General features: G+C 35.5%; 1 protein-coding gene across 3 annotated transcripts in view; it reads right to left on the bottom strand.

The window, feature by feature from the left end:
* Positions 1-12,754, bottom strand: part of side-IV (sidestep IV) — a 111,505-nt gene that overhangs the window by 17,485 nt on the left and 81,266 nt on the right. For all 3 annotated transcript variants that reach the window (XM_070106107.1, XM_036357351.2, XM_036357352.2), the window contains exons 5-10: positions 9,900-10,010; positions 8,510-8,713; positions 8,062-8,213; positions 7,023-7,167; positions 4,453-4,583; positions 3,030-3,189 (exon numbers count right to left, since the gene is read on the bottom strand). In XM_070106107.1, coding sequence (XP_069962208.1) covers positions 3,030-3,189; positions 4,453-4,583; positions 7,023-7,167; positions 8,062-8,213; positions 8,510-8,713; positions 9,900-10,010 — 903 coding nt within the window. The remainder of the gene's footprint in view (positions 1-3,029; positions 3,190-4,452; positions 4,584-7,022; positions 7,168-8,061; positions 8,214-8,509; positions 8,714-9,899; positions 10,011-12,754) is intronic.

Genomic DNA, 12,754 nt, shown 5'->3' with positions numbered 1-12,754 from the left:
TTTCTCTTCTTTTCTTGCAGTTTGTGGATTTTGTTTATTTATCTTAGCCGCTGTTTTTGCCTTCCGGCGTTGCTGAAAATGCAATTATTTATATACGCAGAATCTGGCGCTGGGTTTTAATTCGCCTTTAAAGTTTCTAAGTACGTTATAAATATTTTAATGCGAATTAAACTTGACGCTTCTGCCTTTGTGAGCGACCAGTGTCTTTTACTGTCTCAGTGCTAGCGAAGCCTCGAAGACCACGAAGAGCAAATACATTTCCAAAACATGGAAATCAAAAGGGATAAATGCTGAACTTCTTGTTAACATACGAGGAGAAAAATGATAGCAGAGTGATAGCAGAGATCCTTAAGATAATTTACGGATCTACATAACTAAAAATATTAGCCATGGAACGCGCCATGAGTCAATTGAAGCCATAACGAGATGTACAGTGATTGCTCCGACTAAGGCCGTATGAAAAATTGGATTAATCGTGCTTTGAATTAGTCCGAGTTAAATTTTATGAAATTATGCCTCTTGACTTAAAGCCTTTGCAGGTGACGAGGATTTTAGCATTAACTAAAGTTTTGTATATCATTTTCATTAAATTAATAATAATCACAAAGTCGTAGTCGGCAAATAAAAACATGGAAACTTTATAGTTATATATGTTTTTTTGTATTTCAGCCTAGCCTATTAATAGATTTTTCACTTTTTAGTCCCGCGTTAAAAAAGCGCCTGTGCTGTTGCTAGATTGCTCTGCAAATCATTGTTAAGTTAGAAGATTAGCGTTCTTCATAAATGTACATACAGAAGTATCTACAAAACATATGGCATATTTGCGAGATTTTTAAAGAATAGTCAAAGTCATCACTGACACCCTGCCGTGAGTTATTTTCGACAATAAACCAAAATGCTTGGCGAAAATCCCTTTTTACATTTATCCGCTCATTCTTAAAGTGTCAGAGTTGCCGCTGTAGCGGCCAGGCACTTGAAAAGCTTCGCCGAAATGCGGCACCTCCCAGTGTCCGCAGTGACGGCTTAACAAATACTGTTCTTACTGTTTTTATTATTATTATATTTTACGTTTTCGTAATCTTATTGAAGTCTTTGACTGGGCATTCACGCTGTTGTGCCACTTTTCAGTTTTTATATATTTGATTACTTTTGTTTATTCCACTTTATAAGCGAATTAGAAGCCAAAAAGAAATCTCCATGAAAATGAAAAATCTAACTAAAGTTTTATGCTTGATCTGCATTTTGTCTGCGCGCTGCCATTCTTCTTTCTCGCCACTTTTTCTAATATTATCCATAGGATGGGGGCGACAGCGAAGCACTCAGTTGCCTGGTCGTGTGTAGCTGCAATCGAGCGAACGCTTTTAGCTTATTTTCTCACTTTTCAACTGATTTTTTATTGTTTTGATTTTCGTACTAAATGCCTTTTACGAATGCAAAATAGTGCCGCTCAAAGCCGGCAGCTGTTATGCGCGACAAACTTTGAGACGCCTCTATCGCTGTTTTCCTTTGCAGCTTCCCATCTCGCCTTCTTTGAAGTCTCAAACGCGACTTACTACCAGCTATAAGTCGCTAAAAATATTCATTACTCTAAAATGGTCGCCTTGCCTTTCGCCAAAGCGCCTGTCTTTCAACGCCGTGTCTTGATGCTTTCGTTTCGCCGTTCTTGAGTTATTTTCCTTTCAACTTAACTCCACACTGAGACACTCAGACTTTCGCGACGTTTTAACTGTCCGCAGTTACACTTCATTTCAGTTTGCCGACTTCGTCGTAAGTTTTTAGAGATTTGTGTGCATGGATGTACGAGTGTGAATCAGTGGTTCGCCTGTGCGTCTACTGCTTCGTTTATTCATTGCATTATTCGCTTTCATTCATTTTCTTTTCGTGCGCTTTCTTCGGCGGGATTAATCGAGTTGAGGATTTGCTTCTGATCCCTAAGGCCATTGCTAGTGCGCCCTTGGACTTTTTTTGGCAAATTTGCATGTCCATATATCCATGTATGGGGCAAGCAAGTAAGTATTCAAGCGCTGGACAACAGAGGACGAACGAAAAGGTCTCCTTTTTATTTTGTTTTAGGTACAACTACTTTTGAGAACCTTTGAGTTCGCTACAAAGCTTTTTAATGCATAAAAGCGTTCAAAAATTTTTTACTTAAGTGTGTTTAAGTGCCTTCTTAAATTTCGTGTATTACAACTCTTTGGCCAGGTCAATTTAAAATACAGGCGTTAGTTATTGAACAGTTTTAATTTTGAAGTCCTGAACTCGAAACAAATCGAACTCTATTTTGCCCTCGTTCGCTTTAACTTAACAGAATCTTATTTAATATATAATAGATTCCGATTTTAAAGTTAGACCTATAATCCAATTATTTTCTCTCGTTTCGATACTTTATTCGATTCAACGTGGTGCATTTCTTTCGTTGGAGCTGTGTTCGCCACGCTGCACCATGATGTAGACCTTGAGTTAAATAAATGCTCTTTTTTTTATTCGTCGTTTCCTGATTTTTGGTGCTAGTGTAAACAATTCATCAATTCATCAAAGACCTGCAAAAGTTTTAACTGTCTTTGTTTACACACGTGATAGTTTTTCCGCTGCGCTAGGTACAATCATTTGTCGGTACTTTTAACGCATTATGTCAACCCTACGTACTCAAACTATAGTAGGGAGAAGCATTCTTTTTTGCGATGAGTCAAACATTTGCGTGCAAAAATCCTTCTTAGTTCTGAGAAATCCGCCACAGCGCTTAGCAAATTATCATCAACTACTATTATATCGTTAATACGATTTTCTAACGGTAAATGCTTTGTAAATAACGTTATTGATGAGCGTTCGTTAGTCCTGTACAGACCCACATAGCCAAATACCTATTATAAGACATGTCCGTTTGTATGTCCGCTGGTAAGTGTCGACGTGCTCAAAATGTATAAACACATGCGCTCACTCACTCACGCTCACAATAAATCATACATATGTAATAACATCAGAAAGTAATCAGCAATGATGAAATCAAATTGTTTTCACTTGGTACTTACAGCGTATATGTAACGAAACCGGATTACTGGCGCCCCTTCCCTCCGAATTCACAGCCAAACACGTGTAATCACCAGCGGATGCACGTGAGACACTCTGCAGCACGAGTGATTGATCCGAAAGGATAATGCCGGCTGAGATGTTGTGATGCAGTTCCTTGCCCTAAAGTGCAATGATGCATCCATATGAGCCAATGATAAATTGTTATTGTCGTTGTTTTTCGTAGTGCGGTAGAGTGGCAAAGAAGCACAGCGTTGCGTAAAAGGATCGGGAAGAGAAAGCAAAGAATATGAAATAAGTGAAAAAACGATTTTAAGTATATTGTACAATATTCTTAAGTCTGCGCAAAGTAACGTTGAGCAACGATGAACGCTTCAGCGCCACTAAGAATGCCGGCAGCAAACAATGAAAATGATATGTGAAGAGCAGAGGGCGTCAGTTAACGAGAATTGCCTGGCGAAAGTGCACATGACCAGCTGAACTTTAAAGCGCAGTAAATTGTGCATTGTATGACTGTGTGAAGTTTTCGTTAAATTATAAGAAAAAATGCCGAAGAAACTACACCATATATGGTGCATAGAACATAGAAGATCTGTTGGGAGAGCTCAATCATGGTTTTCTAATACAATCAATGTGTAACATTTTATATTTTAAAAAATAACTCCGATTAAAAGTTATTCAGTTTTTATCTGAAAGATTAGGTCGCCAGCTCATTAACTTCTGCTCAGCACCGTTAATAAATGCAAAGTACAATGTGGTTTTTCTCAAAAGTCGAAAAGGATTTGCTCGTTAACCCTCACCAATTTCAAACTCTTTTTGGAAAAAACAAGCAAAATATAAAACACCTACTTTAAAACACCCTACAAAAGCAGATATAAGTAAGTAACTACAAAATGCTGCAACTAAGCCATTTGAGATCTTTTATTCGGAGATCATGAATATATATAATATATGTAATTATATGAAACCTATTACATGTTAGATTGTGTAAAAAACAACCAGAACGCCGCATAACAAAACGAGTTGGAGAGTTGTAATGAAAAACCATGAGCCATAAAGCCTTCTATGAAAACTGTGAAACCCAATAGCTCACATTTCTCCATGCTTGGCAGACAGTTAGACATGAATGTTGCCAGCGTGATGGCTATAGTACAACACGACAGCTATATACGAGTAAATACATAGCTTCATAGTTTTTGCATGCTTTCTTCTATGACATTTGTTACTCTCAAAAATTTCAGTGTGCAACAAATTTGCACTAATGTGTGGCGCACATTCCATTTAAGTGGTTGTATAATTTAATGCACCTTAGCAGTTGGAAGAGCGGATAGAAATCTTGTTCAAATTAAGTTCAATATTCATATGCTATTTATTATGTCTGAATTTTTGTCTCTACTGGTTTACTTATTTTTGTATTGCACTTACGTTATGAAACCATGACATTTTGTAGGGTTTGGGATTCGATTGTATAACACATTCAAAATAGACGTCATCACCCTCCTTAATATCGTCTGGATTTAATGAAGATCCCATTTTCAGATGAGCCGTTGGTTGATCTGTAAGCAGAAAATAGCACAGTTATTGCTTTGCATTTGGAATGTCTTATTAGACATACATATGCAGCTTTGGAGTTCATTATCATAAAAATTAACACGCATACACACATCTCAATATATAATAAAATAATATTATATTTACGCATGATTGGTATTAATCTAATAAGTTTTCTAAAACAACACATAGTTTCAGGCGCCATTTCCGTAATATTGAATTTCATGCGCTAAGCGGCGCTATATTAAAGACAAGGTGAAACGTATATAACTGTGGTCTTGGCATCTCTCTTTCTTGCTTTATTGGAATAGAAATTCGAATATTTTTCATCAAAATTTTCTAGCAATTAGTGAAGCGTATTTATATGTTTAGAGTTGTCAATGCACTTTCGAAGATCATCACAGTTATTTATTTTTCTACACTGAAGAGGGTATATTAACTTTGCCATAAAGTTTGTAAAGCCCAGAAGAAAACGTCAGAGACCCTTTCGCTGATTCGATTTAGCAATCTGTTTGTATACAGGCCAACTAGCACCACAGTTTTTGAGATATCGATCTGAAGTAATTCCCCAATTCTCCCCAAGAAGCTGAGCATTTGTCGGAACCGCCGCTATCCAACTACTATAGCATATAGCTGCCATTCAAACTGAACGTTCGGTATCAAGTGCTTGTAAGGAATCTTTTGTATTTTTTTGTTGTGGTTATTATAGCTTCGTTTTTCCTTGCTATATGCTATGCTCGACACACTAATATATTTATTATTAATATTTTATGAATGAAAAATGAATTATATGAATGTGTGGGTTATAGTTGTTCCTGGATTTTAATTTATTCATATTTGCACATAACATAATCAATAAAATTAAATAAAAAGACTGACTGCCTTCTCACACAGCGAATCGCACTTTTTAAAGCTTCGCAAACCAAAGGCACGCAAATTCGCTCTGGCGGACAGTTGTAAAAAATAATCACTGAAAATAACAAAAATAACCAAATCAAAGCGAAATTACCATTGAAGAGAAAACAAAGTAACCGCAACGACGTTGTTGGTAATTACGCCTATTGCTATTGTCCGTGTATATATGCATAAGTGTTTTTGTATATAATCTGCATACAAAATTAGGTATCTCTCAACAGAGGTGATATTAAAGTAAATGGTCGGCGGTCGACAGTAAAAATATTTATGTGTGCAAAAGGCATCGTAACAAAATGTACTGGCGAGTTAGATAGAATGGGCTAAAATATAAAGAATCGTTAAGCCGGCCCATTTACAGAGTTTTTGTGGTAGTGTAGCTTTGCTCGATGAAAGCATCGATGTCTGTCACCGTTAAACATTTCACATCGACAATATTGTTGTGGTTGCCTTTGAGTTCTACTGCAAAAACTACGAGTAAATATTTTGTAACAACAACATTGTATATATATGTATATTTGTATGTATGTATATGCCTACAATATGTTTTGAACAATATCCCTACGCAGTAAAATATCCTTTTCAGAATTCCCTCCCACTGCCTTGCGCAGCTCAACATGCCCACCACCGAGCAATGCAAATGGGTAATTTATTTTTATTACAAACTTGGCCAATTTCATTTCTAATCACAACCCATGCCAGACCACGAACGCAAATAACAATTGGGGAACGAATATGTTCGGGTGAAACCAAAGTTTTCGTACCAAGCGTATATTGCATGAATGGAATTTGTTTCGATAAAAACCAATTTCAAAATTGTAAAAAGCTTTTTGTGTATTATGGGGAAAAACACACTTCGCTCTCTCTCACTCTCGCTTGCCATCCTGATTATTCATAAATGCGTATCTATATCTAACACAATTGTGTGGGCGTCATCCATGCAGTTATAATACCCTCTTTAGCTGATTTCACTGGGGTATAACAAAATTCGAGGCAAAGTAACAAAAGCACAGCGAGCTACAAAAAGCTTCGAGCATTTACACAGCTTCGCAATTGAATTAAATTGAATGTAAGTGTCAAAGGGCATTCCCAACATCGGGCATTTAGTTTTTAGTGTTTGTATTTTTGTGGTTTTTGTATATTTACGGTTATTTGTGTGTGGTTCGGGCATATTTATGGGTATGAGTTGAGCATTTGAATTAGCTCTACTTCTAAACGCTGCGAAACGAGCAACCAAACTTTTCAAACATTCCATTGTCCATCCCTTGCCCGGCACCCCACAGCCAATGCGCACTTCCATAGCATTTGCATATGTATGCGCACCAGCATTTAATAATGCGCTGTGATGGTTATTGATCACTGTTGGTGGCCAAACGCAAGCACATATTTTCGTAATTCCACCATAATTACCCACCACACTTTGTTAAAATTATTCAATTTACATATACACAATTATATTTAAATACTGCGCATTCTGTTCTCAAGCAAACTTACACACAAAAAGCGTGAAATAATTGCATTTCATTACTTACAGTGCACAACCATCCGCCACTTGTCCTCTATGGAGCTGTTTTCGATGAATTGATTTTCGGCACGACACGTCAAATACTTGCCATCGTCCTCGCGGGTGGGCGTGAATGTCAATATACTTAGAGATTGATTGTCGGGTTCATTAAACTGTTGTGGTCGAGTTAAGCAGTTTGTCGCAGCATTGCCAGGAACAGCAGTAAATGGGGAATTAAAAGTAGAAAAATTATAATTTTACTGCAAAAGTTCTGAGCGGACCAAAATATTAGTTTTTTGGTACAATTACCATATGTTCTGGTTTATATTATATAATATGAATATTTTATTTAAATTTTAAGTAAAATGTAAACTTTTAAAATAAGATATCCGGGTATTTTGTTCAACTAGGGTCTCGTGTTAAGGTTAAATTTCTACTGTAGCAATGTTATTTAAAATAATATTGCGAAAAGAGTAAAATACATCGGTTTCTAATGCAAAATTGTCACATACAAATGCAATCTTTGTATACATCTGTATGTATTATATTAGGTATAATAAAAGCTTGTTTCTACCACAGATCACGACACTTATACCTATGAGTTCAATCGAAATAAAATAGTTGTATTCTTTGCTTTTATTAGGTTTTGAAAAATGTCTCCACATGCAGTAGAGCAAGTACACAGTGCGTATGAGTGACTTTATTTTAGAAAGCAAGCTATACAAGGAAGTAAAAACATAATTTTTTTTTACTCATTTAAATGATACAATGATACCCAGGCAAGGATACTACTTCCGTGGTATATACTAATGTATAATAAATTGTGTTTGTTTAGACATATGGTTTGCAAGGAGGAATAAATGCATATTATTTAATATCATGGACAAGATTGTAGCTTTATTACAAAGATGAGGGCTTGCCATTATCCCATTGAAATACACACGTCGAAAAAAATACCCGCTATTTGTGGACAATTATAAAAATAGGGGTAATATACTTAATCCTGCTGTGATTGCTATGTTGAAAGCATATTGAGTTAGAAATGAGTTGTTGAGTGTTATACTTACATTTTTGGTGAATTTTTTCAGTTGCTTATTGTTGCGCCACCATGTAATGACCGCAGCTGGCTTTGAACCGGAAGACTTGCATTCAATGTCGTATGTGCGATCAGCAGATACGAAACGATCCTTTGTCATTATGTGCACAGCGACTGGTTTCACTACAATTGAATAAAGATTTGCAAATAACGATCGCTTATGAGCGTACTAGAATTACAGTTTTAGTGTATTTATGTGTAAGTCGTTATCAATCTATTAGCATTAGAACTTACAGATTACCAAACTTTGGTTAAATATTATAGTGAAATGTATTTTTAAGTCACAAATTTAACAAAAATTTTAAAGTAAATTTTATTTTCTTCCATTAAAAAGGGTGCTTGTTTGCACGCTGATAAGTCTGTCCTCGCATATTCGTATGCATGGAGGATGAAATTCATGCTGAAATAGTGATACTTACAATTGACATCCAGTATGACCACTTTGTTGTTCGGCGGCGTCAAATTCGTATTGCTCGCCACACAAACTAATCTCGCATTCAAATGTTGTCGTCCAATATTTGGATATGACAAGTGGTTAACAGTCTTGCCGTCCGGGCGATGCTCGAAAGATTCATCAATCACCGTATTATCTAAATACCATGTTACATTTGGACGTGGACGTCCTGTTGGAAGTGTTGACCAAGCACACACACACACATATGCACAAGTGATGGAGAAGGGCGTCCACAATAGTTTGTTTTTGTGTTTGTGATTTTGTTTTCGGTTTTCGGTTTTTGTTTTTTATTATTAGTGGCCATGACAGCGACGATGGCAACAACCGAAGTGATGGCAGCAGTAAAAGCAACCAGCAACAATGGCAACATCAGTGACAGTGATGTTCCAGTTACGCCAAGTAAAAGCAAGTTAAGCAAAGAGTAAAAAAAAAAGTTTACATAAAAAGGAATAATAGAGAAGAGTTGAAGGAATACAAAGGCGCGCGGAAAAAATAAAAAGTTTGTGAAAAAACAACGTAAAATAACGAAAAATAGCGAAAAATGTAGTAAGTTCTCTCCGAAAAAATTGTAAAAATAAATGAATGTGGAAAACAAAGGAACGGGAAAAATCGGTATTGAGAAATATTTTTGCCAGTTCATCATTGTCAGTTAAGTTGCACAGTTGAGTGCGGTGGCCATTAGTTAGTTACATGTTTATTATTGTTGTCATTGTAGTTGTTGTTGTAGTTTATATTCGTTGTTGGTCCATTGCAGTTATTCGTTTTATTACGGGTTTTTTATTTTCGGTTTTCGTTTTTCGTTTTCATAGCCAAGAGTTTTTTCATTCATTTAAAACAGCACGAAATGGATTTTTGCCATGAAGATGACATAAATTGTAACGGAGAGTACGTTGTTGTCACACACGGTCCCATATGCATCGGTATTGGTAGTAATGGGAGTGGTGTATTGGTTTAGGGGCGATGGTTGTGGTGGTTGGGATGACAGCATTATCAAATGTGACAGCATTAAGCGTTGTTGTTTTTATATCGGAAATGATAGAAAGCAGAGATGGTTTACATTAGTATTTTGATCTTTCTATGAAACATGCTTCAGAGTTTAGTATTTAAACTCAGAATAATTCTATTTATACGAAGTAGCGATTAAAACAAAACAAAAATTTATTAAAACTTAAAAAGGAAATTTGAAAGAGCTTTCAATTCAAATTTATTCAATATTTTCTACTTATTAAAATCAATTGTTAATTTGAAGCCCATTTTATCTAATTTTGATTAAGACTCTCATTAGCAAAATTATATACAGATTAACAAGTATTATATTTTAAGTAAATAATGAAGTGTTATATAAGTATTCTTACCGCCTGTCACTTCACAAGCTAACACTATATCCGTTCCTTCGTTAAACGATTCCACATTGCTGGCTTTATCGTGTCTGTTAGGTCCATAAATGACTGGACGATCCGGTGGCACTAAAAAAAGACAGATAGTGGGGTAATTATAGTACATTTCAAAAAATATAATTATTAAAAAACTCGTCTGCTGCAGATATAGCTTCCCCTATAATTTCTAATTAATACTTGCTTGCCCAAATAAGACACCGGTGGTAAAATCTGCACACATGCAATAAATTACGCCACAGCGATTCTCCAACGCTGCACCAACTGACCTTACAGGAAGTGGCTTCAGAAATTTGAAAGTGATTATATTGCTACTGCTTGGATATTAGAATGAATGAGCGCACACAATTGCCTCAATGTACAATTTCACTGATAATGTATAGAAATGCGCTATAAAAGCCTACAAATTATCGTGACCAAGCCTTTATAGTCTCAAGCCATGCCTCTTCTTAATGAAGACGAAGTACTAAACAATGCCTTCTGTCTGCAGTTACTATAAATGGATTTCGGTAAGTGTATACAAACAATTCTAAATGACTATCGCACTGCTTTTAATACAATTGCCTTCAAAAGAATAAATATGGCTACAGATCTGTGCAAAGACAACTATTTTATGAATGTGTTGTTTGGAAAATTGCTCAGTTTCCTAAATAACTGTTTACAATGCACATATCAGCAATGCCAAAAGTATATACCTCTAAATATTTATTATGGAAACAAAAGTCGAGTCGGTTGATTTATTTCCTATTATTTACACACAATTGCTTTGTGGCTTATCACTTGCAACACAAATGAAATTCACACGTTTGTATACTTACGAGTATACTTGCAAACGAACATGATTACTATCGCACATAGACGCTTAAACCGCTTTATATAATATGTACTTGGAAAATGTTTTTGAGAATGTTAGTTGTTCTGAGAAATCCAAGCGGATTTGCGTAGTTGTCGGAATCGCAAGCCAATCCTGATTCTCAATGGCGTCACTGAATCTGATTTGATTTTCGTCTTTTCAAACATACGCAATACCAATATTCGAATCAGCTGTTTGCTAACGTGACGAAACTTGCAAATGAACAAATTCAATTCTATGAAAGTTAACAATAGTTCCGCTATTTTAGCTTGGAAGAAGAAAGCTACGAAAAATTTAAAAGTAAGTTATTAAGAGATTACAGTAATTTTATGCACCAGGGGAATTGCATGTGAAATTTGGCTTATGTTTACTTTTATGCTTGTAGACATGCTTTCTTTATAGATTTAAGTAACATTATCGCCTGAATAAACACGCATTTGGGTGTTAAATTACGTTTATTACGATTTGTAAATCCGCTTAAAATATTTGGAAATTTTTCCATAAACTCGATAGTTATGACATTTTGTGTTTTATTCTAACATAATGTTTTCCCTTAATAGAATAAGTATTAATTAATTCGTAATAATAAAATAAATAAATTTCTTCACTTACTTTTCAAATCTGTCTTCTCGATTGTTTCTGTTAACAAAACCGATAAAATTTATTGCCGTGACACCCAAAACTGTTACAATTTCTGTTTCGAGCATCAAACCAATAATATGTGAATTTATGACCCCAACTCCATTTGGTGATCGCTTTAAATACTGATACCGACAACTATCAGATCCTACAACACCTCAGTCTTTAGGTAAGGAAGTGTATGATCAGGAGATTTTAACAGAACTTGTAGTCCTCAGAAATATAACCGTGTATGTTTTGTAACGTACGAAACAGTTATAAGTCATTGACAATACAAATTCAGTTTTCATTACCATTTTCGCTTTAAAAGATCTCCTCATAAGCAGTGTAGTAGTAGTAACATTCAGTGCACATTGATATATTTCTATCTGGTAATACTTTAACATTTTCAATTGATCGCATTCTATTTTAGGTTACTGTTAAAAAAATGTGGAAAACGGTTGACCTCAAGGGCCATCCCTGCAACTTCCCGCTAATTTCATACGCTAACGTTCAAATTTCGCTTTTTTCACTGCTTTTGAGCTCTTCGAAATTTTTCGTTTTCAATATCTCGCAAGTAAATCAACCGATTTTGACCCGGTTTGCGGCAAACGATGTGTTTCTTCAAGGTTTAGAACTGATTAATTTTTGGTATCGATCGGTCGAGTCGTTTGGAAAAAATTCGAAAAAATCGATTTTTCAAAATTTTTATTTTTGAGATTTCTCGAAATCTACTGGTCCGATTGGGTCCAAACTTACACGAAATTCAGGTGCAATGAAACCCTTTGGAATGCCGTTTAGTTTATTCAAATCGGTTGAGCAGTTTAATAGTTATAAGAGGGTCACATACATGCACACATACATACAGACATACGGACATCATCGTAGAAATGTTCGGGGAAGCTTCCTCGACCCTCAGAACGTCGAGATCTGTTGAGAACTCGATTTTTGCAAAATGGGGTGAAACCAATATCTTCCCGATTTTTAGAAAATTTTCCATTTTCTTAGCGGGAAGTTAAAAAACATAACTGCAGAACATCAACCCTATGCAAAATAGTATAGTTTTAGACAAAGCTTGATATTGAGTTCAATTTAGCATTGTAGGAGCGATAGATCGATAGATATAAGCTTTCTAATAATTCTTTTAGTATTTGAAGCCAGAAATTTAGCAACCTAGAATACTTGCGGAATGTAATGTTTTTATTTTAGCAAGCACAGATATTTTTGTTTGGACCGTAGTCGTCTTTCAAGAATTTAAAGCGTGTACAGGGTTCTAACTTCTATTGTTATGGGTTTCATAATTGTACGTAAACACCTGCTTCAAAACTCGAATCTATATAAAATC

Source organism: Bactrocera oleae, chromosome 2 (genome assembly GCF_042242935.1).
Source record: "Bactrocera oleae isolate idBacOlea1 chromosome 2, idBacOlea1, whole genome shotgun sequence".
In the NCBI taxonomy this organism is placed as follows: Eukaryota; Metazoa; Arthropoda; class Insecta; order Diptera; family Tephritidae; genus Bactrocera; species Bactrocera oleae.
Note: the sequence above shows the minus strand (reverse complement) of the source record. Positions and strands in the feature narration are given on the sequence as shown.